The 26,836-nt window shown below is 53.4% G+C and overlaps 2 protein-coding genes across 2 annotated transcripts; one reads left to right on the forward strand and one right to left on the reverse strand.

Moving 5' to 3' along the window:
- Positions 1–8: 8 nt before the first annotated feature.
- Positions 9–7,083, reverse strand: BECN1 (beclin 1). The gene is made up of 11 exons (XM_075911518.2): positions 6,466–7,083; positions 5,285–5,352; positions 4,491–4,549; positions 3,940–4,030; positions 3,432–3,568; positions 3,053–3,247; positions 2,611–2,757; positions 1,980–2,129; positions 1,837–1,897; positions 1,268–1,410; positions 9–789 (listed from the first exon to the last, which is right to left on the reverse strand). The coding sequence occupies exons 1-11, from the start codon at positions 6,590–6,592 to the stop codon at positions 621–623; spliced, it is 1,347 nt and encodes a 448-aa protein (XP_075767633.1). The 5' UTR covers positions 6,593–7,083; the 3' UTR covers positions 9–620.
- Positions 7,084–7,283: 200 nt separating this feature from the next.
- Positions 7,284–25,151, forward strand: PSME3 (proteasome activator subunit 3). Its single transcript, XM_075911524.2, has 11 exons — positions 7,284–7,459; positions 15,377–15,409; positions 15,775–15,837; positions 16,703–16,807; positions 17,073–17,121; positions 17,854–17,966; positions 19,428–19,496; positions 20,305–20,372; positions 20,514–20,568; positions 22,879–22,965; positions 23,426–25,151. The coding sequence occupies exons 1-11, from the start codon at positions 7,418–7,420 to the stop codon at positions 23,504–23,506; spliced, it is 765 nt and encodes a 254-aa protein (XP_075767639.1). The 5' UTR covers positions 7,284–7,417; the 3' UTR covers positions 23,507–25,151.
- The last annotated feature ends 1,685 nt before the right edge of the window (positions 25,152–26,836 follow it).

Consider the following 26,836-nt stretch of genomic DNA (forward strand, 5'->3'; position numbering starts at 1 on the left):
GCAGTCAATTTGTCCAGAATACAAAGTATTTTATTAGTGTTATTCAGTGCACCTTTGTGCAGGAACAGACTGCAAGAAATATTTGTTGCAAATAGTTAAATAGATGGCAATGTTTTAAACAATATCAAACCCCATAAAGTTCAATGGCACCAAGTTAAGTGCTCATCAGTTCTGATTTAAAGAGAAGATACTAAGTTTCAAGCATTAGTCACCCTTTAGGATGAACAGACAAAGCTTCCAGAGGCTTTGCATACAACACAGTTCTCACTGTGTCACTAATATTTCATTTTTCTAATGGTGTACTCTTAAGTTGCAAAGAGATTACATCAGATATCCACTGGTGCTGTACAGCAAGTTTACAACAGGTTATAAAACTCAGATACTTGCTAACTAGCTATTTCATAGAGAGCTGAATTATATTCTGTTCAACAGTACAATTTTACATATTGCTTTTCTCTGTACTACATGTAAAATGAAATTTTAAAGTGTCTTGTTTTTTGGTATTGTAAACATGTTGTATTGATTAACATTAAGTGACAATTTTTGACATTCTCAAAAAAAAAATAAAGCAGATAGTCGTTAGCCCTCAGGACAAGTTCTTTATACACACATGCACACAGTCATTTGTTATAAAATTGGGATGAAACCCAGGCAAGACCCCATTTCAGATTAGTTAACATGAATTTGAGTGCTTTTGTCCATTGCTCCTCAGAGTTAAATTGTGTTTTAATAGAGTAAGAGCCACCACTGCCACCTGTATCTTCGATCTTGCCTTTCTCCACATCCATTCTGTACCACATAAACAGAGGGTTAACACCACATTCACATTACCATCTCTTATAATATACTAATGCTGTGTGATCTGTCACCTCATTTAAACTAGTTTAATTCCACTGAATTTGAAGTAGCTATTTCCAGTTGCTGGGTTAGACATATGAAGTACTGTATTTTCAGAGCCTTTAATCTCAGTTATGAATTTTACATGAACATTCCACATCTTGCTTAAGACATAGTCTGATCCCCTATTTCACCAAAAGGTAAAAAAACAAAACAGCTTTTTTAAAGTTATGCAATGGCCTTTCATCTCCCATTTAGGTCAACAGGGACAGAGCTTGGGAAATATTTCTCTGCTCTTCAAGTACAAAACCAAAAAGATTTGGCAGTTGGCTAAAAATAAGAGGCCTGGAATAACAAAGAATGCTATGGGCCAGGATGCAGGGACTAATATGCAATGTGTTATAGAAGTAATTCAGATAGTGACATTTACCTGTAAGGCAAACAAAAACGAGTTTCGCCTTTCTCCACCTCCTCTTTGAATTGCTGCACGCAGTCCAGGAACGCCACCATTGCGTGATCAAATTTATTGTCCCAAAAGAACCTTAAACCTCCAGAACAATACAAGGGCAACTCCTGAAAGAGAGAAGTTGGACTCTCGGCCGCTTAGAACTATTTTAGAAACTCTCCCCACAGCATATGAGACGGCCCGAGGGATTCTCTGCCCTCAAGAGCAAAGCCTCACTGCATTCCAGTCCTTAAACTACTTATCCCAGCCACCATTCACCATCTGGACAGACTCTTGAGCCTACTGATGCATCTCAACTGAACAAAACAATGGCTTTTAAATAAAGTAGGGCACTTCCTGTTTCCCTGCCTCCTCCCACCTCCTAGGGGAGAACACAACACAATTAGAGGTAAGGTGGTTACAGCAGTAATTGTATTAAGGCCTGTAATACGATCTAAATGTGAATGGCAAGATTTAGATTTTCTGCTCACTCCTATTAGCATGAATAAGAAGGATTTTAGCATTCCAGACAGATTACTCTTGGATTTTCTTACCTTTGATTTGTCTGTGAGAGACTCTAAATATGAATGGTTTCCATAGGGAACAAGACGGTATCTGAAAGAAAAAGCAGGCAAGTCTGAGTGCCTTTTGCCCTGGTATGACAGCCAGGACAAGGTGTATAAAGTATTGCTCTTACCTTTGAAATTTCAGGCCCATCTTGTTAGCAAGGGCATGAAGCAGTAGTACAGTCTGCCCCCAAGCTGCATTGATCTCATTCCATTCTACTGGGACGCTGGGGAGGCGGCCAAGTCTGAAGTTATTAATTGTGCCAAACTGCCCACTGTGCCTGTATTAAGAGGAAAGTTGTAAGTAAGCTGTTTGGGGCAGGAATTGTTTTTATGGCACCTAGCACAACAGGGTCCTCACCCCCATTGCTATAATAACTCTGCAAGCCATCAGGTCTTTGAGATCCTTCAAAAGACAATGGAGCAACTTACATTATCTGTGTAAAACACCAAGTGCAAAAGCTCAAGCAGAGCAGTTCGGTTAAGCTCAGCACTGGGCCCCATGTTGTCCCCGGTTTGACAGCCTAGAGATAGCACCTGCCAGCTGCTCTTGCGTTTGCAATTCTCCTCATGCAGGCTGGGAAGAGCATGTTTCCTTACAGCTGTCACTACAAGGAGATCAGATTGCCTGCTCTCAGCTAAGAGGTACCGTTCAGCCCAGCCTAGCGCCTAAGTTGCCAAAAATCTTGGAAATGATGCTGTAATATAGACTTCTGAAAACTGATGCTTCAGCAGCTCTGTCCCTCCAGCCCAGAGCATTACCAGATATGGAAAGTTGCATTGAACACATTAGTTTTCTTCAGTTTATCCAACTGGACCTGGGCATAGCGCATCTGGTTATCAACACTTTTCAGTTCATCATCCAGCTCGAGTTGTTGCCTCTTGAATTCGCTGTACTCCTTCTGATACCTTCAAACAGCAACAATAAAAAAAACCTCAGCAACACAAGGCAGCAAGAGACCAACTCCTATATGCACCACCACCCCAGACAGACTCTCTATGACGGGAGGAGAGCTCAGGCTCTGTAGCTCATTCAAACCTAAGTCCATCTAACTGAAGGTCCCAGATTCCCAGTTTTGTAACAGAGGAAGCCATTTGTACCTCACTAGAAGTACAGTACATGTTTGCCCACAAGCCAGTCTGATACAAATATGAACAAGTGGGTGTCTCTCCTGCCATGTAATAGAGTTTGGCTAAGACTCACTGTGCTTCCTCCTGATCCAGTCTCTCTGCTTCTGCCCTGATTTTCTCAAAGTTTTCTGCTACCATCTTGCGGTTCTTCTCTACTTCCTCCAGCTCTTGAATCAGTCTCTCCTCTTCCAAAGCAAGTTCTTTCAGCTCCATTTGCAGTTTCTCCTTATCATCTTCATTCATTTGTTCCAAGATCTCCAAACATCGTCTACAGGACACAGCAGGTGGTTACAAAAAGATGCTTAAGGCAATTTTCAAAAGATGAAATTTGGAGGGGCTTCTTTACCTCACTGATTAAAGTGATCAAATCTATAGTCTTTCCCTGCTCTTCGGACTAAGACTTCTGGAAGTGATAATGGAGTGCTCCACCGGTTCCATAATAAATCACTTACTTGTAGTTCTGGCATTCGTTCTCGGTGATATTGAGTTGTGTGTCTAACTGGTCAAGAAGGGTATCTGTGCATTCCTCACACAGAGGATGGTCCACATCTGTCTGTCCTGACATAATGTCAAAAAGGTCACCAGTAACCTAAAGAAAGAGTTCACTCTCAGTATAGAAAATTTAAAATCAGCTCCAGGTTCTTCTTAATATTAAATGAAAACCAAGTTTTCAATGAGTCTTCAGACTCTGCCCCTAAGAGAACAATGATTTGTCATTTTTCACAGCTCAAATTTGATAAAGTGAACAGCCTGTAAGATAGTTTACCTTCATTCTATGCAAGGCCAGAAATACGAATTACAACTCCAAATCACAAAGTGCCCCAAAGAACTTACAGTACATTCAAGAATGAACAGTCCTGTGGCACCTTAGAGATTAACAAATATATCATGGTTTATTGGATAAAACCCACGTCATCAGATAGTTCAAGAGTACATCTAGTCTGTCGTCTCATGACTTGCCTTCAGTCTTCTGCTGAGATTTTCCATGGTGCCCCCATCAGAAGCCTCTCCAATCAGAGTAAAACTGTTGGCACTTTCTGTTGACATCATTCTTGAAGAGAAAAGGATTTTAATGTGAACTGATGAAGAATGTCAGAACATCACTGAATTTCTCTCACTGTGGGACACTTAGTCCCAAAGCTTCCTCACAGAGATCCCCTCCACTGCGCCTTTAATTCTGATGTCTCATGCAGTCCTTTCCCTTGAATTCTGGAACAAAGGTTCATGTATCTATACCAATGGTTCTCAAACTGTAGGTCTGAACCCTAAAGTGGGTTGCAACCCTCTTTTAATGGAGTGTCAAAGACTAGCATTAGATTTGTTGGGGCCTGGGACCAAAAGCTGATGCCTGAATCCCACTGTCCTATGCTTCAAGCCCTATGTGGTTGGAGGTCAGGTTATGGGCCCACCACCCAGGGCTGAAGTGCTTTGGTCTCCCTGCCTATGGTGAGGAGGTTTAGGTTTTGCCTCTGCAAACACATCGGTTTTGTGGAACAAACCCCAAGTGATACCTGGCTGGAGGAATGAATCTCCTGGATACACCATCCTGGCGGTTTTCTGTGAAGGCTTCCTAAAAATTAAGGCAATACACCATCAACCAATCAAATGCCACTCATGACATAAAGAGCTGAATAATATTTTGGGGGGGGGGGGTTCTCTTTCAAAGGAAAGATTATCATCCTTACAGGACAAACTCATCTAAAGCTCAGGCTAACCTTTAGCCTCTAAGAGACAAACTAGCCTAATGATAGGGCCTTAGCTAAAGGAACAAAGAGATAGGTTAAAGCGACTGGGACTTTTCAGTTTAGAAAAGAGGAGACTGAGGGGGGATATGATAGAGGTCTATAAAATCATGAGTGGTGTGGAGAGGGCCGATAAAGAAAAGTTATTTATTAGTTCCCTAAATAGAAGAACTAGAGGACACCAAATGAAATTAATGGGTAGCAGGTTTAAAACTAATATAAGAAAGTTCTTCTTCACACAGCGTGTAGTCAACCTGTGGAACTCCTTGCCAGAGGAGGCTGTGAAGGCTAGGACTATAATAGAGTTTAAAGAGAAGCTAGATAATTTCATGGAGGTTAGGTCCATAAAAGGCTATTAGCCAGGGTATAAAATGGTGTCCCTGGCCTCTGTTTGTCAGAGGCTGGAGAGAGATGGCAGGAGACAAATCGCTTGATCATTGTCTTCGGTCCACCCTCTCTGGGGCACTTGGTGCTGGCCACTGTCAGTAGACAGGCTACTGGGCTTGAAGGACCTTTGGTCTGACCCAGTACGGCCGTTCTTATATTCAACCCAATCCTTTTACCTCTGTTAAGTTGGCCTCTTCTTCATGAATGTCCCCTGGTTTTGCTGGAGCTGTGGTAAGTAAGGGAGCTGAACAAAGAACAACAGAAGAAATTGTGCAGGATCAACTATTTAGCAGAGCTGCTAGTGTCTGAATGAACAGAGCGGCATCATCATGTCCCACTTGTGGCTATCCCAGATATTTTGGGTGTTAACCTCTTCCCTTCTGAAATTCCAGACATCACTTCTTGTAACTCCCATGCTGCCTCCCCAAACACACCCAGTCCCACTCCACGCCCAGCGCTCGGGCAGCGCAGCCCCCACCCCCCGCCCACTCCACGCCCAGCGCTCGGGCAGCCCAGCCCCCACCCCCCGCCCACTCCACGCCCAGCGCTCGGGCAGCCCAGCCCCCCCCCCCGCCCACTCCACGCCCAGCGCTCGGGCAGCGCAGCCCCCCCCCCCCGCCCCCCCACCCCACTCCACGCCCCCCCCCCCCCCCCGCCCAGCGCTCGGGCAGCGCAGCCCCCCCCCCCCCCACTCCACGCCCAGCCCCCGGGCAGCCCAGCCCCCGCCCCCCCCCACTCCACGCCCAGCGCTCGGGCAGCCCCCAGCCCCCCCCCCCCCCCCACTCCACGCCCAGCGCTCGGGCAGCGCAGCCCCCACCCCTCCCCCCGCCCCCCCGCCCCTCCCCTCCACGCCCAGCGCTCGGGCAGCCCAGCCCCCCCCCCCCCCTCCCCTCCACGCCCAGCGCTCGGGCAGCGCAGCCCCCACCCCCCCCTCCACGCCCAGCGCTCGGGCAGCCCAGCCCCCACCCCCCCCCACCCCTCCACGCCCAGCGCTCGGGCAGCCCAGCCCCCACCCCCTCCTCCCCCAGCCCCCCCCCCCGCCCCTCCACGCCCAGCGCTCGGGCAGCCCAGCCCCCACCCCCCCCCACTCCACGCCCAGCGCTCGGGCAGCCCCCCCCCCCCCCCCACTCCACGCCCAGCGCTCGGGCAGCGCAGCCCCCCCCCCCCCCACTCCACGCCCAGCGCTCGGGCAGCGCAGCCCCCCCCCCTCCCCCCGCCCAGCGCTCGGGCAGCGCAGCCCCCCCCCTCCCCCCGCCCAGCGCTCGGGCAGCGCAGCCCCCCCCCCTCCCCCCGCCCAGCGCTCGGGCAGCGCAGCCCCCCCTCCCCCCGCCCAGCGCTCGGGCAGCGCAGCCCCCACCTGTCAGCTCCTGGATGGTGACCCGGTCGAGGATCTTGAAGGAGGTGTCCAGCTTGAGGGGCTGGCTGCAGCGCTGGCACACGAAGCTCACCTGCATGGTGCAGGCCGAGGACTTGGAGCCCTCCATGCCGGGGGGGGCGCCCAGAGAGCAGCCCCGCTCTCCCCTGCCGCTCCGGACGCTAATCCGGAAGCGGGCTCCCCGCCGAACCCGCAGCCAAACATCGTCCGCGTCACTTCCGCTTCCGGCGCGGGGCCTGCCCGTGCTCGCGACGTTATCCTGCAGCGCCCCCTGGCGGCCCGGGGGGCGAATGGGAGGCCGCGGGCAGCATGGAGGGGAGGCAGCCTGGCGCGGGGCGGGGCAGACTGGTGTCAGCGCACTGCAGCGGATTCGGGCCCCCCTCCGTGTGCGGCTCCGGAAGCCCCGCTGGCTGCCACAAGCCAGGACCCGGCCCAGGGACCTCTCGCCCAGGGGCGGGGCCCGGCCCAGGGTCACGCCCACCCCTGCGCGACACGCCCCCTGGCGGGGGCCGGGAGCCCAACCACGGCGCCACGTGGCCCTGCGGCCGCACGTCTGCGGCGCGCGCGCTGCACGTGGCCCGGGCTGCCGGCGCCGCTCTCCTGCCAGGACCTATGGCGAGCGGCCTCGACGCCAGGCGCATGACGTCACGCAGGGGGGCCGGAAGTCGGCCGGGCGGCCATGTTGATTGGCTCCCTCGCGGTTGTCTGGCTCCCCTGCCGCTGGAGCGCCGCTCCGCGTGCGGCGCACGCGCGCCTGGAAGGCGTGGTCACGTGGGAGCCAGGTGCGTTCGGGGATTGGCTGAGGCCATTGTGAGGTCAGTTCCGGCGGCGGCGAAGCCGGTGATTCGGGCGGGCGCGAGCGAGACTCCGAGCGACAACGAGACCCGGGGGCGTCCGGCCCGAGACCCCTCCCCGCCCCCGGCCCGGCGCGGCCATGGCCTCGCTGCTCAAGGTGGACCCGGAAGTGAAGCTCAAGGTAGCGATGCCCCGGGCCCCGCCCCTCCCCCACGGCCCCTCTCCCGGGCCCCGCCCCGCCCGGATCGCCCCGCTCCTCCCCTCCCCCATAATCCCCGTCACGTGGCCTCCCGCCCGGCTCGGCCCCCCCCCCCCCGTCCTGAGTCCCGCTCCCCACGTGTCCTTCCTCCCTTCTATAGCCCCCCCTCCACGGCCGGGTCTCCCTCCCACCCCATCGCCGGCCCCCTCGTGTCCCCCCCCTCTGGATTTACCTCCGCCCCCCCATGGGTCCCCCTCCTTCCACGTGTCCTGCTCCGTCCGGTTCCCCCCTCGCTCTTGTGCCACCTTCCGGCCTGTCTTCCCCCGCCCCCCATCGCTCTCCAGCCCTCTCTGAATCCCTCCTCATGGGTTGTCCTTTCATAAGGCTGCTGCCTCCCGTCCCTTCCCCCCCACGCATGCTCTTTACAAAACCTAACCCTGGCCCCATAGAGCCTGATGTGTGTGAGGCGGTAGCTTCCCTGAGCTAGCGGGAAGTTGCCCAGGGTGCTCTGGTCAACAGGGTTTACTCTGAAACCTAGTGATGGCCGTTCAGACCTGTTTCCTTTTCTCCTGGGACCTCCATTCACCCCATCAGTAGCCCTGCATTTCCTGTAAATCTGAGCCTGTTTGCTGGAGGGCGAGCCTCCCAAGTACCCTAATACTTGGCTGCATCTCTGGATAGTTCCCCAGTTAGTTGCCTTTAGGCTTAAGTAGACTAAGCATTATTTATGGCCTTAAACAGCTCGTGGGCAGGGGCTGAATATTCTATGCAGCTAGCGTGCACATAAAGTACAATTTAGTTGGTGGCCAAATGAGTAACTCTGGAAGAAGAGCTGATTCACTGGCTGCATACTTCTTGCTGTATCTAATGCGATGGTATTGTTAATTTTACTGGCCATGACTGGCCTTCTGCCCCTGCCAGAGTCCCACAGAGCTTGGGTTGTGCTCGCCCTTGTGCAGAGTGCCCTTAGGGACTGTACTGTAGCCTTTATGTTATTTAGAGTAAATTTCTGTAACGTGGAGTCACACTACCATGGGGTCAGCTCTGGTGGCTACAGGCTCAGGCTAAACTGAGTGAAAGTTGTGTCTGTCTTGCTTAAAATTTAGCATCTCTGGGAACATACACAGACCAAGGGTAGTCACAGACATTCCCTAGTTTAAGGTATGCTGTCTTTTGTAATCTTTATTAAAGTTGCAATTAAAGACCATAGAAATTTTAAACAGACCTAAGCACAAATCACAAATACAGTTATACTCACATCCAGGGCTCGACAAACTGCGGCGAGATCTACTCGCCAGCCCCGCACCACGCCTGCGCCAGACCAGCACTGTGCATGCACGCAGTGCCAGCGAATAGGGCGAATGGCTGAATTCTACTTGCCACGGGCGAGTAGAAACAGCAATTTGTCGAGCCCTGCTCACATCCTTGACGATAGTGCTAGTGTCTGACAGGTGTTTAATGGCTTGATCGTCAGTAGAAAGATGGTTTCTGCTGTCTCCCCAAAGGGAGCTCAGTTTTCCCATTCTGGGCATCTCCTTATACTGAGATTCTGTCAACACTTACATTCTGCACATGTCCATAAAAGTGTCAGCCCTTTTCTCTTGTATTGGTCTGTGTCCCCTAAAAGCTTAAGGGACCTCAATTTACTATTGGCAGGTTAAGTTCCCTTTGATGTGCAACCTGTATCCTGTGATTGACACGTCTATGATATTTTTATGATCTAATATTACTCTTGTAGGCAATTTTGTGCAATATCACTTGGTACCTGTTTTTCCTGCAAGCCGTAGGGACTTGCTGGCTGCTGCTTCCTGCAGCTCCCACTGGCTGAGAATGGGAGCTGCAGGTGGCTGGATTTGCAAGGTAAACAGACAGTTTGGTGGCTCGTCAGCAGCTTATCCCGAAGAGCTGCGACATGCAGGCCACAGGTACCCAAGCATATAGAAATTCTGTACTGACCTAGACACAAGTTACAAACACGGTTATATATAGGGGTCTGATTGGTGTTTCATGGCTTGATCATCAGCAGAGGGTTGCACTGCTGGGTTAGAGGAACGGTTTTAGGTTCCGTCTAGACTACATGGCTCCGTCGATGGAGCCATGTAGATTTGTTTGGTCGGCAAAGGGAAATGAAGCCGCGATTTAAATAATCGTGGCTTCATTTATATTTAAATGGCTGCCATGCTCTGCCGATCAGCTGTTTGTCGGCAGATCGGGGCAGTCTGGACGCTCCCCTGCCGACATGAAAGCCCTTTATTGACCTCCCCAGTGAACCTCATCCTACAAGGCATAACGGGGAGGTCGATAAAGGGCTTTCAGGTTGGCGCGGGAGCGTCCAGACTAGCGTGCTGAGCCGATGAACAGCTGATCAGCTGATCAGTTGTTTGTCGGCTCAGCGCTGCAGGCATTTAAATTTAAATGAAGCCGCGATTATTTAAATCGCGGCTTCATTTCCCTTTGCCGATCAGCCTAATCTACATGGCTCCATCGATGTAGTTTAGACACACCCTTATATTCTTATAATCCTACAAATTAACTCTAATTAACATACAGTGAATATATGTAATGTAACAGTCATAACATTACACAGTAACAGTATGTCTACACCCCCTAGTTCGAACTAGGGAGGCTAACGTAGGCATTCGAAATTGCAAATCAAGCCCGGGATTTAAATATCCCACGCTTGATTTCCATCTTCCCTGCTGGTCGCCATTTTTTTATATTTACAAGTCCAGACTAACTGCCCGCGTCTACACGTGGCAGGGACCTGGTAGTTCGAAATAAAGCCCTAAATCGAGCTGCCTGTTAAACCTCATTCCAGTTGTGACCTGGGGAAGGGGGTTGGGGTATATGAGGGGGTGGGGTGCCAGGAGAAGGCTCTGGCTGGGAGGAGCTTACTGGAGGCTGCTCCTGGCTGGTGGCCAAGTGGGATCCTCAGACAGGCATCCTGGCTGCCACAGCCCCACACGCTGCTCAAAGCAACGTCTCCATATGCTGCAGGCACCTGCGAGTATTACCCTTGCTGCTCCCATTGGCCATGGTAGGAGGTTGGGGGTGGGGGCAGGGCATGAAGACTCCCTTCTTCCAAGGAGTGTGTGCTGCAGAGAGACCCACATGGTGGTCCTAGCGACCAGCTGCTTTGGAGCAGTGGTCTCCAACCTTTTTAACCACAAGATCACTTTTTCAATTGAAGTGCAGTGTAAGATCTACCTCAAACCCAAATAGCCTTACCCTGCTTCCTTCCCGCCCCTTCTCTGAGGCCCCATCCCTGCTCCACCCCTTCTCCGAGGCCTCATCCTGCCCACTCCATCCCTCTTCCTGCCCAATCCTCACTCACTTTCACCAGGCTTGGGTAGGGGGTTGGGTGCAGGCTCTGGTCTTGGGCCAATAAGTTTGGAGTGTGGGAGAGACTCTGGGCTTAGCCCAGGTGGGCGAGTGGGGTCCAGGAGGGGTTTCAGGGTGCAAGCTTTGTGAAGGAGTTTGGGTGCAGGGGTCTTATGTCTGGGGCAGGAGGCTGGGTGGAGAAAGAAGTTCAGGAAACAGGTGTATAACTGAGATGGCTTCTGGGTGGTGGAGCAGTGCTGTTAAGGCAGGCTTACTCCTGCCTTGGCCCTGCACCACTCCTGAAAGCAGCTGGCATGTACAGCAATGGCTCCATGCACCATGTGCTGCCTCTCATCTACAGGCACTGAGCCAACAGCTTCCAGGCAAGGACAGCACCCCATGCTCTGTCTTTCTCAGGGGCTGCAAGGACATGCCAGCCACTTCCAGGAGCAGCAGTTGCCATAGGGTTTAGTACTCCAGCCACGGCAAGTAGGGCATTTTAGAACTCACTACTCAAAGAATTAAATTTAAGAGTAAGAGAGAAATGAAAACTATGAATTGCACAGACCAGCCAAAACCCAAAACTAACCCACTTGGCAAGCAGTAAAAGAAGTAACAAGAACCCCCCACGTATGTGTTGGGTCGGGAGAGGAAAGGGAAAGACAGTGTGTGTTGGTGAAAATGACAGACACAGCGTGTGAGAGTGACAGAGATTTGCATTGCCACGCTTGCTCCATCCCCTTCACTATGTGTGGAGATAGGGTACAGAAGTGGGGGAAGGAGGGACACCCTGACTTAGGGCCCCCCCTCTCCCTCCCACATCCTGCACAACAAGCAGGAGGCTCCTGGGGGGGGGGGCAGCTCCGAGGCAGAGGGCAGGAGCAGCAGGACAGAGATTGGAGAGGCAACTGAAGTGCCAGCACTTGATAGCTTCCCGGCCAAACCAGTCAGGATCCCCTGTCAGAGGCTCCAAGATCTACCAGTAGATCCCGATCCACTGCTTGGTGATTGCTGCTTTAGAGTGTGAGCAGCGAGGTAGCCTGCCTGACATTCCCACTGAGCCACGGGGAAGGGGGGTGGCGGGGTGGGGCAGATCCAAATGTTTGGCAGACCAGATGTGGACCACACCTGGTGTAGATGCAGTTAGGTCAATAGACAAATCCTTCCAGCAGCAACCCTACTACCTGTCAGAGAGCTGGATCAACACCATCAACAAAAACCCCTCTTTCAGCCAAAGTAGAAAGTGCCTACACCACTGTGTTACGGTGGCAGGGCTGCAGCTTAGATAGAATCCCGGTACCTCGCTGTCTGAGCAGGCTGCTCTGTTGTGCAGGATGGGGGCTTACTACGGTTTGGTTTTGTTTGGTAGATGTTAAATGCTTTGCTGCTTTGTCAGGGAACTCCCTCCTCTGAGGAGCAGCCTTGTAGGTGAGGTGCCTACTCTGCTTGCCTAAGCCTGGGGCTTTGGGGAGAAGGTTGGAGGGGGATGGTCATTGGGGTCACTTGTAATCCTCACGGATTGATGAGCAACACAGTTATTGTTCCTTGCTCCTCTCAGATGAGAGTTTTGGGCTCTAGAATAGGCCTGAGTTTGCAAAACCTTTTGCCCGCTCCAGGTCACCCCCTTTTCTGCATTCAGAGAGGCTCTGGGCTAGACGGTCCTGTGAAATACTTGTAAGGGCACCGTCAACTTCAGACATCGCTCTGACTGCAGCGTATTGCGCCTTCTAGCCTCAGAGCAGCACCTCAGGTGACAAAAATGGAAGCATTGGCCCTGTGTGTGTGTGTCCTTTGCTTGTTTGTCTGTGCTTTGTGCCTCACTGGTGCCATTGCTTCCCTGGTCAACAATTTTCCTGTGCCTGTGGGTCGATCACACGGCAACATGAGAGTCAAACGCTTTTTAGAAAGACAAGCGGTCAAACGCCAAATTGGCCGCTGCATTTCTGCTTTATGAGAGATCGAGCCTGGTGTGAGGCATTTGACCAGATCAGCTTAAAGCCAGACAAAGGAGCAGGGCTAAGCATAATTAGTCCAAACCTTGACAATGAGTATTTACGATGGCCCTGATGCTTTCTCCATTAGGCCACTGGGACCCACCGCACCTCCCTACTAGGGATGTTAAATATCAGTGAATTGAATAGTTGATTAACCTCATGAATTCTTATCAATTACTCGACTATTTTATAGGCCCCAGGAGTGGGGCTGACAGCCAGTGCGCTCCAGTCCCGCTCCCGAAGATCCCCCTGATACTCCGTGCTGTTGCCTCTGATACAGACACAGCAGCGCGGGGTGCCAGGTGGGAGCTGGTCCACAAGGGGAGCCAGTTTAAAAATCACCTCCCCTCGCAGACCTGCAGCCTGTCACCCCGCACAGCTGCCTCTGATACAGACGCAGCGGCGTGGGGTGGTAGCAGTCCCTGCTGGGGCGGGGGGGGGAGACGGGGACAGGCACTGAGCTCCTGGACCCAGAGTGAGCTGGAACTGAGCCAGGCTGCCTGGCTTCTGATACACTTTAAATGCAAAGCCGCAGCAGGGATAAGTCCGGAATCTGACGCGAGCCAGGACTGAGCTGGGCTGGCTGTCTGCCTAGCTCCTAATGCACTTTAAATGCAGATTGGGGTGGTGTCCTGGACCTAGCACGAGCCAGGACAGCTGGGCTGCTGACCAGCCTGCTAAAAAATGTACCGACAAGGGGGGGGTATAGTCTATAGCACTGACATAAGCTTTTGCTTATTGGTTAATCGGTGAATCATCTACACTAATACATCCTCACTGCCTACCTTCAGCTGGTGCCAGCTCCAGTGCTGGGGAAGTTAGTGGTGGTTGACTGGCTGCTTCTGGGGTGGGCGGCTTGCTCTGGGGCTGCACTGCTGAGCACAGCCCCAGAGCAAGCCACCCACACTGCCCCTGCCCACTCCAGCCTGGGGGAAGCTAGGTGAAGGTGACAATTAGCTGGGGGCAGCCTCTGTTCCAGCCCAGGGGAGCTCTGCAGGCTGTTAGCCTAGTCGCTCTGTAAAGCCCTGCAACTCCGTGGCTGTGCGCTTTCTGTCTCCGGGTACCTGCTAGGAATGTACAATCCCCTTTAAAAAGTTAACTGGTTACATGGGGATCCTGCTGCAGCCTGGCCAGGTCCCCTCCCCCATGGGATCCCAGTTAACCGGTTAAACTTTAAACAGGATTTTATATCCATGGCAGATCTAAAGTGAATATCCATGGATTTGCAGGGCTCTGTAGATCGGCTAGGCCAAAAGTGCCCTCCAGAAGGGCCCCATGAAGCCTCAGAAATATGCCCGTTATGCTAATGACGCCTGCCAAGCTCTCTCCTGGGCTGAAAACAGAGACTGCCACCAGCTGAAGATCCCATTAGGTTGGTGGGGAAGTTGGTGGAGAGGCTGCTGTTTGGCCCCGGCCCCTCTACAATATCGCGCTCACCCAGGCTCTCCATTGGAAAGGCTCTGCATCCCCTGGACAAACTGGGCCTCAGTTTGGCATCAGGTTCCCTACATTTTGGGCACTTGGATTCTGGGCACTTCAGGTATATTCTGAAAACAGGTTTGACATTGGAAAAGGTTCAGAAAAGGGCAACAAAAATCATTAGGGGTTTGGAACGGGTCCCATATGATGAGATATTAAAAAGACTTGGACTTTTCAGCTTAGAAAAGAGGAGACTAATGGGGGGATATGATAGACGTCTACAAAATCATGACTGGTGTGGAAAAAGTGAATGAGGAAAAGTTATTTACTTATTCCCACAATATAAGAACTAGAGGTCACCAAATGAATGTTTAAAACAAACAGAAGGAAGTTTTTCTTCACTCAGCACAGAGTCAACCTGTGGAACTCCTTGCCAGAGGATGTGGTGAAGGCTAGAACTTTAACAGGGTTCAAAAAAGAGCTAGATAGATTCATGGAGGTTAGGTCCATCAATGACTATTAGCCAGTATGGGTAGGAATGGTGTCCCTAGGTCTCTGGAAATGGATGACAGGGGAAGATCACATCAGGATTACCTGTTGTGATCCCTTCCTCTGGGGCATCTGATATTGGCCACTGTCGGCAGACAGGATACTGGGCCAGATGGACCTTTGGTCTGACCCAGTATGGCTGTTCTTATGTTCTTATCTAGATTCCATACGCTGGTGGGGGGGGGGGGGGGATGGGGTGGCCCCGCTGCTTAATTTTTGGATGGAGTTCAGGACCAGCATTAAAAACTGCATTTCCACATCTTCCGGCGTCTGTGCAAGCCCATGCAGGTGAGTAGGTCAGCTCACTTCGCTCCACTCGTGTCTGAGGTTGTCTGCAGATAGGCAAACGGCCTTGGGTCCGTTCCTCTCGCTCTGGTTTTGTGGCTATCCGGCAGGCTCAGGAATGCAGCAGTGTACCCTCTCGGCGAGCTGGAGTTTGGGAGCCCGGCTCCGAGGCAGGGGATGAGTTCAGGGGCTGTGGGATGAGTATGGAGGCCTTTGCCTCTGGTCTAGCACATGGCCCACCTGGGCTGCTGCATCAGGAAGAGCGAAGGCTGGGGGTGAGCTGGGTTGTTTGGGAGCACTTATTCTAAGCTGCCGTTTTCCTCTTTTCTAGGTTGACTCTTTCAGGGAGCGGATCACAAGTGAGGTGAGTGTCCACTCTACCTGGGATGGCGCGTGGGGGCAGAGTTCATGCCATGCTGGGCTCCTAGTTTTCTGCTGGATTGTGCCGTGATCTCTCAGGGTGCTCGGTGCAGGCTGCTTGCTGGCACTCGGCACTTCAGTCATTCCCTGAGCGTGGACGGTCTGGAGCCCTGTTGTTGTCCAAGGCCTTGGCAGAGAGGAAGGCTGCCAGGACCTCTCAGCCTTCAGGTGGGAGCATTTGACTCCCTCTGGGGCTGTTTTTCCTGCCCTTGAGCAGAACTGGACGCTCGGCCTTTTGCGGTGCTCTCGGGAAAGGGGGCGCCCGGGATGCTGCTCTCATGTAACCATCTGCTGCTCTTTCTCATTCAGGCTGAAGATTTGGTGGCAAACTTTTTCCCAAAGAAGTTGTTAGAACTTGATGGGTTCCTTAAGGTAAGATACGTGCTATTGCTTGGCTCTCTACTTGCTTCTGTTTCTAGCCAGCAATCCTGCCATGGGGTGGGGAGTGTCTAGTCAGAGCGGAGGTGTGACGACGGGTTGGGGTCCCCTGTCTCCTGCACCCCCGAAATGGCACGAACAGACTTCACCAGCTGGTAGAATAGAGGTGGTTTATTGCTTCTCCAAGATACAGCACAGATGTCATCAGGTTACAGGGCAGGCCTGGGATGCCTCAGCCCCCCTTGATATGGGAGGGGGGTCTCGGCTTCTAAACCCCCCAGCCTGTTGCTGAGGCTGCCTCCTCCATGCTCCCAGACAGAAACTAACTAACTCTCCTCCAGCCCTGCCCCCCAGCCAGGGCAGCATCCACCTTCCTTTGTTTCTCCCCATGGGGGGTGGCTGGTCAGACAGGTTGAGACACCCTTTGCATAATGACTCATCCTGTTTTGCTGGGCCTTGGTACCAACTGCAGCCCAGAGCCAGCAGCATAGAAACCAGCCAGGTACCCCCACTACATCACAGGAGGATAAAACGAGGAGGAGCAATGGCCCAAACGTGCTTTATACTTATTTGATTGCCATTAGCCCTAGACCCTCTATCTCCCATGGGTGACAGGGTTTCACTTGCTCTTCTCACCGTGACAGTGTATGGATCCCATCCACTGGGTACTGGATAGAAACCTAATGGGTCAGTCCCAAACTTAGTCCGTTTTCCTAATCCGCGGTCCCATCTTCAAACCCGCCTCTGTTCTCGCTTGCCGGGTAGGTGGATGAAACCTGAGAGGTGGTGTCTCCCATTTCCCAGCAATTAACAGGACAAAAGTGGTAGGATTCGTATGTAACTTCTTGTTCCTTTCCAGGAGCCCATCCTGAACATTCATGATCTCACCCAGATCCACTCAGACATGAACCTCCCTGTCCCTGACCCGATCCTTCTGACTAACAGCCACGATGGACTGGACGGGGTAAGATTCCTCCCTTGGCGACCTTAATGAACCCTGGTGGTTTGCTGTGTGCCTGACTAGGCTGTGGCTGCCCCGTGAGCATGTGAGGACTAGTCCCTTAAGCCCGTGGATCCCGGCTGGAGGTGGCGCCAGGTTTTGCTTTGTAACCCTCCCCCAGGTCCGAAATCAGGGCTGTGGAAGATGTTCTGTAAGGAATTCCCTCGGGGGTGTCACTCTGGCTCACGGGTGGTTTGGGAGTAAAACGTTTTGTTATGTGTATTTGTAGCCCAATATGAAAAAGAGGAAGCTGGAAGACTGCGAAGAGGCCTTGCAGGGTAAGAGTCCCCACGGCTCTGCGCTGTTGCCTGCCCACTGAGCCAGCGCGCTGTGCCTAGGGGTGCGAAACTGCACAAGCTCCCCCTGCTCCCTCCCGATTGCTGCTGCCCTACCCAGGCCGTCCTTTGGGAAGCAGGTGTATGTGTGGCTGCTGGGCAGAACTTGGCCTCTCCCAGGACACTGGAATGGTACCCCTCAGGGCTGGTATGCTGCTGGAGGTGCAGGCTAGAACCACGCGACCTCTTTGTGGAAGGAGGGAGCTGCCAGGCCTCGAGCTGCATGGAAATAGAGGCAGCTCCTATACGAGGGTCACACAAGCTGTTTTCCACCCTGTTTCTCCTTCTTGGGTTTCTTCCTGGGTCTTGTGTCTCTTCCTCTTCCCATGTGGCTGCCTCTGTAATAGCCTGTTTGATATCCCTGTCCCCATTAGGGATGTAAGATCCCATTTAAAATGTTACCTGGTTAAACTATATAACTGGTTAATTGGCACACTGCAGCATGCTATGGGTGGGGGGGGCCCACACTGGAGTAGTCCCCGCCCATGGTGTGCTACGGTAGGCTCGGATAGGCTGGAACAGCTGGTTAACTGGTTACCCCAGTAAATATGCCAGAGAGGCGATGCTTATCGGGTGCCCCGTTACTCCTTGTCCTCCCAAGTCCCCTGGCAATGCAGAGCTGGCTGTCTCTGCCGTGAGATGCCGTAATGACTGACCTTTCCCCACGGGTGCTAGGTACCAAAGTGTTTGTGATGCCCAACGGGATGCTGAAGAGTAACCAGCAGCTGGTGGACATCATTGAGAAAGTGAAGCCGGAGATCAGGCTGCTGATTGAGAAGTGCAACACGGTGGGTGTGGGGCTGAGCGGCGATCGGCCGTGTGCCTTCTGTGGCATGTCGGGTTTCTCAGGGACCTCCAATGAGTGGGCTGGGCCTCTCCCCTCCCTGTCGGATAAGTTCATGTGGGACGTGCCCCACCCCCCATTTCTGGTCTCTGAACAGGGTGCTGTTCTAAGGGGCAGGTGCTGGCGCTGGCCAAGAAATGGCATTTCCCTCAGACATGCTCAGAGCTGCCCTAGTGCCTCTTGGAGAGGGCGCTGTCGCTGCGGCCCTCCGCTCGTATCTTCCTGCTAGTCCTCTGCGCTGCCGGGCTTGCATCTCTGTGCGGCGCTAGGCACATCTGTGGTCAGTTTCCTGGCTGAGTGGGGCTCCAGGAAAACGGAGGGGCGGAAGCTTCCCGTGATGCTTGGGCAGATGTCATGGGATCCTAGCACATTGTCACAGGAGTGACCTTGACTTCTGGGCTTGCCCCCAATCATGGCATGAGCCAGGTGCTGAGACACTGCGTGAGAGTGTCTGAGGGCTCCTAAAAAGGTCCTGTTTAAAGGCAGGTCCGCGCCCCCATCCCAGTGCTGTCAGTGTTCAGCAGGGCTGGGCAAAATACGGCCTGGGGGCCAGATCTGGCCTGCGGATCACCCTGCCGGGACCCTCAGAAAGCATGTGCTGTTTAAAGTGCAGTCTGTGCAGCTCTCTGCTCTGCAGGGAGGGGGAAGTTTTGCGTGATCGCCCAGCCCAATCCTCAGCTCCTATTGGCCAGAAACAACTGGCCAATCGGAACTGACCCCAGCCAATCTCTCAGCTCCTATTGGCTGGAAACAGCCAGCCAATAGGAGCGGAGAGATTGACCTGGGGGATGAGAGCAGCACAAATCTCTTTCCCTTCCTGGAGCTGAGAGCCTCAAGGAGGGAGCCCAGCCTGCCTTGGGGAGCTGCAGGGCTGCTGGGTTAGGTGAGCCCTTCCCAGCCAGAGCCTGCCCCTAGCCCCTCCTGCATCCCAACTCCCTCCCCCAGGTCGCCATCCAAACCCCCTGCCCAGGTCACAACTCCCTCCCAGACCCTGTTCCCTCTCCGGCCAGAATCCTCTCCTGCACCCTAATCCCCTGTCCCAAGTCACCACCCACACCCTCTGCAGTCTGCATCCCTTTTCCCCTTCTCCCAGGTCACCGCTCCCTCCCAGACTTTGCACCCCCTCCCCTCTCCTGTACCCATACCTCTTCCCTAACCCTGCACCCCAATCCCATGACCCAGGTCACAACCCCTCCTTTGCCCAAATCCCCTCTCAGACCTCCTGCACCCCAGCCCCTTACCCCGTGCGCCCTTCTGTGTGTGCCCAACCGCCATCCTAAACCCCGGACTCCCATCCACAGAAAAGTGCGGCCCTTGACCACTTTCCAAAATCTTGGAGTGGCCCCACACCAAAAATTATTGCTCACCCCTAGCATTCAGTCACAATGTCTCTCTCTCCTTGTAGGTCAAAATGTGGGTGCAGCTTCTCATCCCCAGGATAGAAGATGGAAACAACTTTGGTGTTTCTATTCAGGTAAGGGGACTTATGGCCAGACACAAGGGCAGCTTGGGCTAAGAGCCATCCACTCCATTGGACAGTTCGGGGCAGTCTCCCCGGGCCCATGCTTCAGGGGGACAGGTGGCCTGGGTGACTCAGGTTCCGGCAGCTGCGCCACCAGCCCCTCTCTGCCTCACCAGCTCCTGGTGTTCCTTAGGAGAAAAGGTGTTGGGGGCTTCAGAGAGAGGCAGAGTGAGAGTGGAGCATATCCCCCTAGGGCATCAGATCTACCTGGCACTGCCTCCCCAGGGCTCTCTTTGAGGGGTAGTTTGGGCTACTTGAAACTGAATTCTTTCCTGGCACCGGTGGAAGAGGGAGGGACTGAGTGCCTGAAATCCCTGCTCTGCTCAGGGGCCTGGGAGCTGGCCATAGACTTGCAAGAACCGGTAAGGCTGAGCCACGTTTGAGGATGGCAACGTGCTGCTGGCAGCCTGCTCCACCCAGCCTAGCCTGGCAGGATCAAGATGATTGTGTGAAGCTTCCTTCCCTGAGTCTCCCAGGAACTGGGCTGCTGAGCAAGGCAGACGACAGTCTTAGGGCCCTGTGGCTAGTGCAGGGGGTCAGGCTGGCCAGGACTTCTGGGCTGCTGGTCCCTGCTGGCTCCTCTGTGTAACCTTCACCGGCTGCTAAACTTGAGCCTTGATTCTGTCCTGACGAGTAGATGGAGCGACTTTAAAGCTGGTCTTAGATTGAGCTGCGTGATCATGGCTGGCGGCACACGTGGGTGGGGCTTGAGGTTCTTGCTTCTGCTATGAATCACGCTGCATCCTTGGCTCCCGTGCAGGAGGAGACGGTGGCTGAGCTGCGGACTGTGGAGAGTGAGGCAGCTTCCTATCTGGACCAGATTTCTAGGTAGGTGGGAGGTGGCTTTGAGCGCTTCACTGGATCCCTCCCTAGGGAGGCTAAGTTTGAGCAAGGACTTGAGCTCCCTGGTTAAGGCAAGGTCTGAGAAGGCTGCATCTGTTAAATCCACCCTGTTCCCTTCCCTTCCAGATATTATATCACAAGGGCAAAGCTGGTTTCCAAAATAGCAAAATATCCTCATGTGGTAAGTGGAGCATCTCGTTGCTGAGCATTTGGTGGCGTTGGCGAGAATTGTTTTTCTGTTTCTGTGGGTAGCCCTCTCCTGGATGTTCCCAGGAGTCCTGGAGGATGGGCAGAGGGGCTTTGTGGTGGCTAAGAGCCCTGGGAAGGAGTATGCGGAGCTGGAAGGCTCTGGCTTCTCTCAAGAGAAGGGGACACTGATAATAAATACAAATCAGATGTTAGTAATTGTAGAAAATGGATAAAGGATGCAGAAGGGCACAAGGAGAAATCTGTGGCCAGCAGAGCAAAGGATAATATTGAAGAGTTTTAAAATATATGCGGAACAAAAAGCCCTCCAGTGGTATTGGTCCATTACTAGATGGTTATGGTGGAATAATCAACAATAACGCAGAAAAGGTGAAAACGTTGAATAAATATTTCTGTTCAAAATTTGGGGGGTGGAGAAGGCAGAAGATGCATTTTCATCCTGTGGTGAAAACCCTCTTTTCACTCTACTGGTGTCCCTGTAGGGTGCTAAGCAGCAGTTACTAAAGTCAAACATTTTGAAATCAGCAGGTCCAGATAACTTGCACCAGGAGTTTTAAAAGAGCTGCCCGAGGAGCTCGCTGGACCTGCTGATATTGATTTGTTTTTCCATAAGTCTCGGAGCACTGGGGAAGTTCCGGAGGACTGGAAGAAAGCTAATGTGACGCCAGTATAAACAGGGTAAATGGGATTACCCGGGTAGTTACAGGCCTGTCAGCTTAGCATCAGTTCCAGGCAAGCCAATGGAATGGCTGATTTGATTGCTAATGACCTGGAAGATAATGTAACTGATGCGCATCTCTATGTGTTTACAGATTTAAAAAAAAACAACAAACTTCAAACTAACTTGGTGTATTTCTGTAAGATGGCAGGTGTGGTTGATAAAGACTTAGACTTCTGTAAGAGGTTTGCCTTGGTGCCCCGTGACATTTTGATTAAAAAAACTAAATGATTAAAATGAACACGGCCTCACATGAAATGGATTAAAAACTGGCTGGCTGCTGGGTCTCAAAAGGTAACTGTGCAGGGGAATTGTCATTGAGCAAGTCTGTTTCTAGAGGGAGCCTGATGGGATCAGTACTTGGCCAGAAACATCTTTGTGAATGACCTGGAAGAAAACCTAAGGCCACTGCTGATAAAGTTTGCAGATGACCGAAATAATGAAGAGGACAGGTCACTTTTGCCAGAGGAGGCTGTGAAGGCTAGGACTAGAACAGAGTTTAAAGAGAAGCTAGATAATTTCATGGAGGTTAAGTCCATAAAAGGCTATTAGCCAGGGGATAAAATGGTGTCCTTGGCCTCTGTCTGTCAGAGGCTGGAGAGAGATGGCAGGAGACAAATCGCTTGATCGTTGTCTTCGGTCCACCCTCTCTGGGGCACCTGGTGCTGGCCACTGTCGGCAGACAGGATACTGGGCTAGATGGGCCTTTGGTCTGACCCAGTACGGCCGTTCTTATGTTCTTATGTTCACTGATTCAGAGCTCTCTGGATCGCTTGAGCCCACCGTAGCCAGCAGATGCGATCTGCTTTAATGTGGATAAATGTACCAAGAATGTAGGGGAGCAGTCACCCAGGAGATTTCGGGTTCGTGGTGGATGAGCAGTTGAATATGGCTCCCCGTGGAGCTAATGCCGTCCAGGGATGCATAAACAAGGCATTCTTGAGATGGAACTGAGAGGTTCTATTACCTCTGCACTGGCACTAGATTAACTGTTATAGGGACCCTATGGCCAGCTCTAGGGTTGGCAGCTGGAGGATGTTGATAAATGACTCGGAGCCTCGAGAATGACTCGGAGGTTAGAAAACCCGCCCCGTAGGGAGCAACTCCGAGCTCCGTCTATTTAACTTAGCAAGGGAAGGTTCCAGAGTGACTGGAACACAGTCCAAGTGCCTGCCTGGGAAATGACGGGATTGATAATGGGATCTTCCGCCTAGAAGAGGCAGGTCTGGGGGGATGCAGTGGCAGGAAGCTGAAGCTAGACATGTGTAGGCTGGAACTAAGTGACATGCTTTTTACAGTGGTAGTGACAGTCGAGGTGGGTTCTCCTTCACTGGTGATTTTTAAATTGAGATCGGATGTTTGTCTAAAGTCTTGGCTCCAGGGATGTCTGGGGGGCAGTTCTCTGGCCTGTGTTATACAGGGGGTCCGACCGCAGCCTCGCAGTAGCCTCATTGGACCCTTGCATGCCTTATGTTGGACAGGAGAGAGCCCCTCCGTCACTACAGACATCCAGGGGCAGCCTGGCGTGCAGGCTACTCACCGTCACGTTCTCCCTTCTCTGTGCAGGAGGATTACCGCCGCACAGTGACAGAAATTGACGAGAAGGAATACATTAGTCTGCGCTTAATCATCTCCGAGCTGAGGAATCAATATGTGAGTGAGAGACGGGCCCCCATGGAGAAGTGCCCTTGGGATCTGTCCCACCATAGAGCCTTCAGAGGGAGCTGGCCTGGGCCTCTGTTTCCCCTTTGTTCTTAGCAAGCAGAAGTAACGGCAAGTGGCTGGGCTGTGTGGAGTGTGGCAAGGCCAGGTCCATGCAGTTCATTGTGCTCTTTGTTGGGACCCTTCCACCCCAACCTTTCCACGTGGCGTAGGCTCTGTCCTGGGCTCTAACTCGCTCGTGCTCATCTGTGGGGCTTGCAGCAGCTGGAACATGCTGGTGTCTTCAGAGTGCAAATAGGCCGGCAAGGCGTTTCCTGCCGTACATGGGGGCAGTGGCTGGTGGGCAGGCAAGAGAGAGAGGCCAATCCTCAGGCCTGTGCTTATGGTGAGACTTAAATCACGGACTTCTCCTCCCGATGCGCATCCATGGTCTGTTTCTCTCCTCCCCCAGGTCACTTTGCATGACATGATCCTTAAAAACATCGAGAAGATTAAGAGGCCTCGGAGCAGCAACGCCGAGACCCTCTACTAAGTGTCAACGTTGGAACTTGAGAACTGTTCAGTCCACTAAAGACCGTCATTGCCTTGGTTTGTTACGTGACTATCGAGATGGGAAACTGGCTGGAAATAGTATTGCACTCTTAGTTAAACCCTAAAGAAACCCTCCCCCCGTTCCGTGATTAGCTTTGTTCAGGTTTCAAAGGAACTCTTCCCTAGCATAGTAATTAGCACCAAGCAGGCCGCTGCCTGGGGTGTGCAGATTACTCAGAGTGAGTGGTCGCCAGGCGGGAACACTCCTTCAAGCCTTTCTTCCTATCTAGCTAGGAGTTGGATGAGAGACCAAGCCCCGGGGTGCCCCCCATCTGTCAGCTGCAGGGTTTCCTTGGGGTCCGTGGGAATGGAGGAGATGCAGCATCTTCAGCGCTAGACCGAGCCCACAGAGTGGTGCTGGCTGCTTTTCAGCACCATCTCTGAGCGAGCCCTCCTCTTCCAGTCCTGTTATGCCGATTTCTGGTGAGGGTGGGAGGAAGGGCAGGCTCCCCCGGCCCAGGCTGTAGCCACGCTCGGCAAAGTGCCACTGGTGATGTTTAGGTTAGAGCAAGCCAGGAAAGAGCTGTCTTAAGTTAGACATCCCCCTACCCCCATTTCCCCTCTCCCTTGAGAGGGCCTAGATCAGTGCAAGGGCTCTAGGAACACCAGCTACAGCCCACTGGGGTGGCAGGTTCAGCGCCTGGGCAGCTTTTGCTCCCATTTGTTGCTTTCCTCTTGGCTCTGCTCACCCAGTTTTCTTGGCTCGAATCAATGTGGATCTCCCATCGCCCTCAGCGTGAGGCGCTTCTGTCCAGAGTGAGGTCAGGGAGCGGCCCAAGCCCAGATTTTGAAGTCCTCCCAGTCTCCACTACTGCTAAGGAGTGAGCGGGTGCCCTGCGGAGCGTCTTGGCGGGGCAGGGTGCGGCCGGCTGGCTGCGATGGCTGATTTGTTGGGATGAGGACGGCCACCAGCAGGTCAGCATCAAAACCCCCCTGTCCCACGAAAGGTACCTCGCGTCCTTCTCCTGGGCCCAGGAACCCCTCCAAAGCCGCTGGAACGTTTCATGGTCCATTGCAAACCCCATGGGAATGATCGGTTACGGTGTCAGTTGTTGTACGTGTGAGAAACGGGCTCCCAACACTGCAGGCTCCTTCTGCGTTTTCTTATTTATGGTATTTTTACTTCCCACCCTCCTTCAGGGGAATGCTGGGTCCGCTGGGCCTGGGGTCTCACTGTCACACCTGTAACTTCTTGTGCAGTAGCCTCATAGTCGTTAGTTGTGCGCCATGGAATGAACGTCTTCCCCCCCCCCCCCTTCTGTTGCTTTTGTTTCTCCTCCTCCGCTGACGAAGCCACCTTGTTTCTTGCTGGTTTCCTGGGGGTGGCTCTGAGTGTGGAGGCCCCCCGGCCCTTTCGATAAGACTCCTGTGTCGTTGTTTGTAGTAAGTCCAATCTTCGTCTTCCCGTTAATAAATATTCAGTAACAAACCAACTGCGTCTTCGCTGCTACCTAGGAGCAGCGCCTTCCCTGTGTGGTTCTTTGTACGGATTCCTTTCCGCGGGCCGGACTGTCCGCCTCGCCTCTCCCGCTGAACGTCTGTAAAACTTTTACCATGTTAAGACATTAAAATACAGGAACTTTGAATTCGTAAGGAGGACCCTTGTGTGCTGCTGCGTTGTCAGACGTGCTCTGTCAGAGGCGTTGCCTCGCCCCTGTCCCAGGCTGGCCCTGCCTCTCCCCTCCACTTGCTCCTACTCCTTTGCCTTCGCCATTTGTCCAGCCAGTCTGCTGCTGGCTGGAGCCCTGAGGTCCATGAGCATCCGTTGACCTACGACCGAGGCCTTGTGTTTTACACAGGCCAGTGTTCCTGTGTGGGATGAATGGAAGCCGGGCCAGAGAGCCTTGTGCTTTCTGCTTCCTTGGGCCATGGCTGCCGCTCTGTGTGGTGAGCGCCGCCCATATCAGGGCTGTCAGGCGTAGTGGTGAGGACTGGATTAACTCTGCACGTGGGAGAAGCTTGTGCTGCTGCCGCCGCCTGCTGCTCTAGAGATCTGTCCTCTTGCCCTCGGCTGGAGCAGCGCCCCTGGGTGGTAGAGGCTGCCAGTCCGCTTCCTGCTCTGAGTTCAGAGCCACGGGGCTCTGCTCCTTTTCCATCCCATTTCCAGCTAGCAGCCCATCCTGGGGCCAGAGACCTGCCCCCTCCTTTTCCCTCCCCCGCTCCCTGAGGGTGTGCCCCCTCCTTTCCCCTCCCCCACTCCCTGAGGGTATGCCCCCTCCTTTTACCTCCCCCACTCCCTGAGGGTGTGCCCCCTCCTTTCCCTTCCCCCACTCACTCTGGTGGTGGCTGATTTCCAAGCTCCCTCTCCCATGAGCTCTGAGGGAAGAGGGGAGCTCTCTCGCTGGGCTCCCTCCTTGGCGATAGGAAGCGGCCGCCCCCTCCACCTCAGCGTGGCCTCAGGTGTTCGCCAGCTGCCACCTCCTGGGGCTAGGTGAGGACGCGGAGGGTCTGCGAGTCGAAAGCTGGTTTACTCAGGCTGGGCCAGGGGGCTGCTCTGTTCAGAAGCCGACTTCTCCAGAACGCACTCGGGCTCCCTGGCAGAGCCAGCGGCCACTAGGTGATGCTCTTCCTCCGGCCACCGCACAGCGCTGCTCCAAGCCCGGAGTGGCGGCTCCTGTGAGAACACACTGGGTCCGGTCACAGAGCTTAGGAACCCCTGAGGCATGGAGGAAAAACGGCTTCTGCAGCGTCGCCATTTCCTGCTGCCTGGGAGACCCCTGGGGCATGGGGCAGCGCTCCCATAGGCATGCTCCGGCCAGGCCCCCTTTCCCACAGGAGCAAAGGCCTGTGGCTTCAAATGAAACCCACTCATTTGCTGGGAGGCTGGGCTCGGCCTGGCGTGGGGCTGTGTGAAATGTGCCTGCGCAGCGCTGCCATGACAATCAAAAGGCCCGGCGGCGGTGGGTCTTGGTCAAGCTGCTTGTGCCAACGCTGAAGCAGCTCCCGTAGGCGGTCACCCTCTCGCTCTTCCGCCCTGCTCACAAGGAAGCTGGCAATTGGTTGCTAGCGCCTGAACGGAGGCGTGTGTGGGGAAAACGCCCCTGATTACCCAGCTAACGAGCAAAGGGGTCACAAAGCCCAGCGGCCCCTTGCCCCGTCCCCACAAGCAACGCGGCGAGGGCGAATGAAAATCAAGCAAGCTTGTTTGGACACTTGAAAATAATGAAACCAGGTCCCAGGACACAACAGGAGCAAAGAACTTAAACCTCCCTGGAGCCGGGTTCTGGCTACCCGTCGACAGGCCCGGGGAGTTGAATGGAGAGCTTTGCAC

The sequence above is a fragment of the Pelodiscus sinensis genome, chromosome 29 (assembly GCF_052426305.1).
Source record: "Pelodiscus sinensis isolate ZL-2025 chromosome 29, ASM5242630v1, whole genome shotgun sequence".
Classification (NCBI taxonomy): Eukaryota; Metazoa; Chordata; order Testudines; family Trionychidae; genus Pelodiscus; species Pelodiscus sinensis.

Coding starts and splice junctions, on each gene's coding strand:
- PSME3 (XM_075911524.2), top strand. CDS start 7,418: ATGGCCTCGCTGCTCAAGGTGGACCCGGAAGTGAAGCTCAAG. Junction 19,497..20,304: donor ACTTTGGTGTTTCTATTCAG/GTAAGGGGACTT, acceptor GCTCCCGTGCAG/GAGGAGACGGTGGCTGAGCT. Junction 22,966..23,425: donor CCGAGCTGAGGAATCAATAT/GTGAGTGAGAGA, acceptor CTCCTCCCCCAG/GTCACTTTGCATGACATGAT.
- BECN1 (XM_075911518.2), bottom strand. CDS start 6,592: ATGGAGGGCTCCAAGTCCTCGGCCTGCACCATGCAGGTGAGCTTCGTG. Junction 4,550..5,284: donor AAGAGGCCAACTTAACAGAG/GTAAAAGGATTG, acceptor CTTAATTTTTAG/GAAGCCTTCACAGAAAACCG. Junction 2,758..3,052: donor CTGGATCAGGAGGAAGCACA/GTGAGTCTTAGC, acceptor TGCTGTTTGAAG/GTATCAGAAGGAGTACAGCG.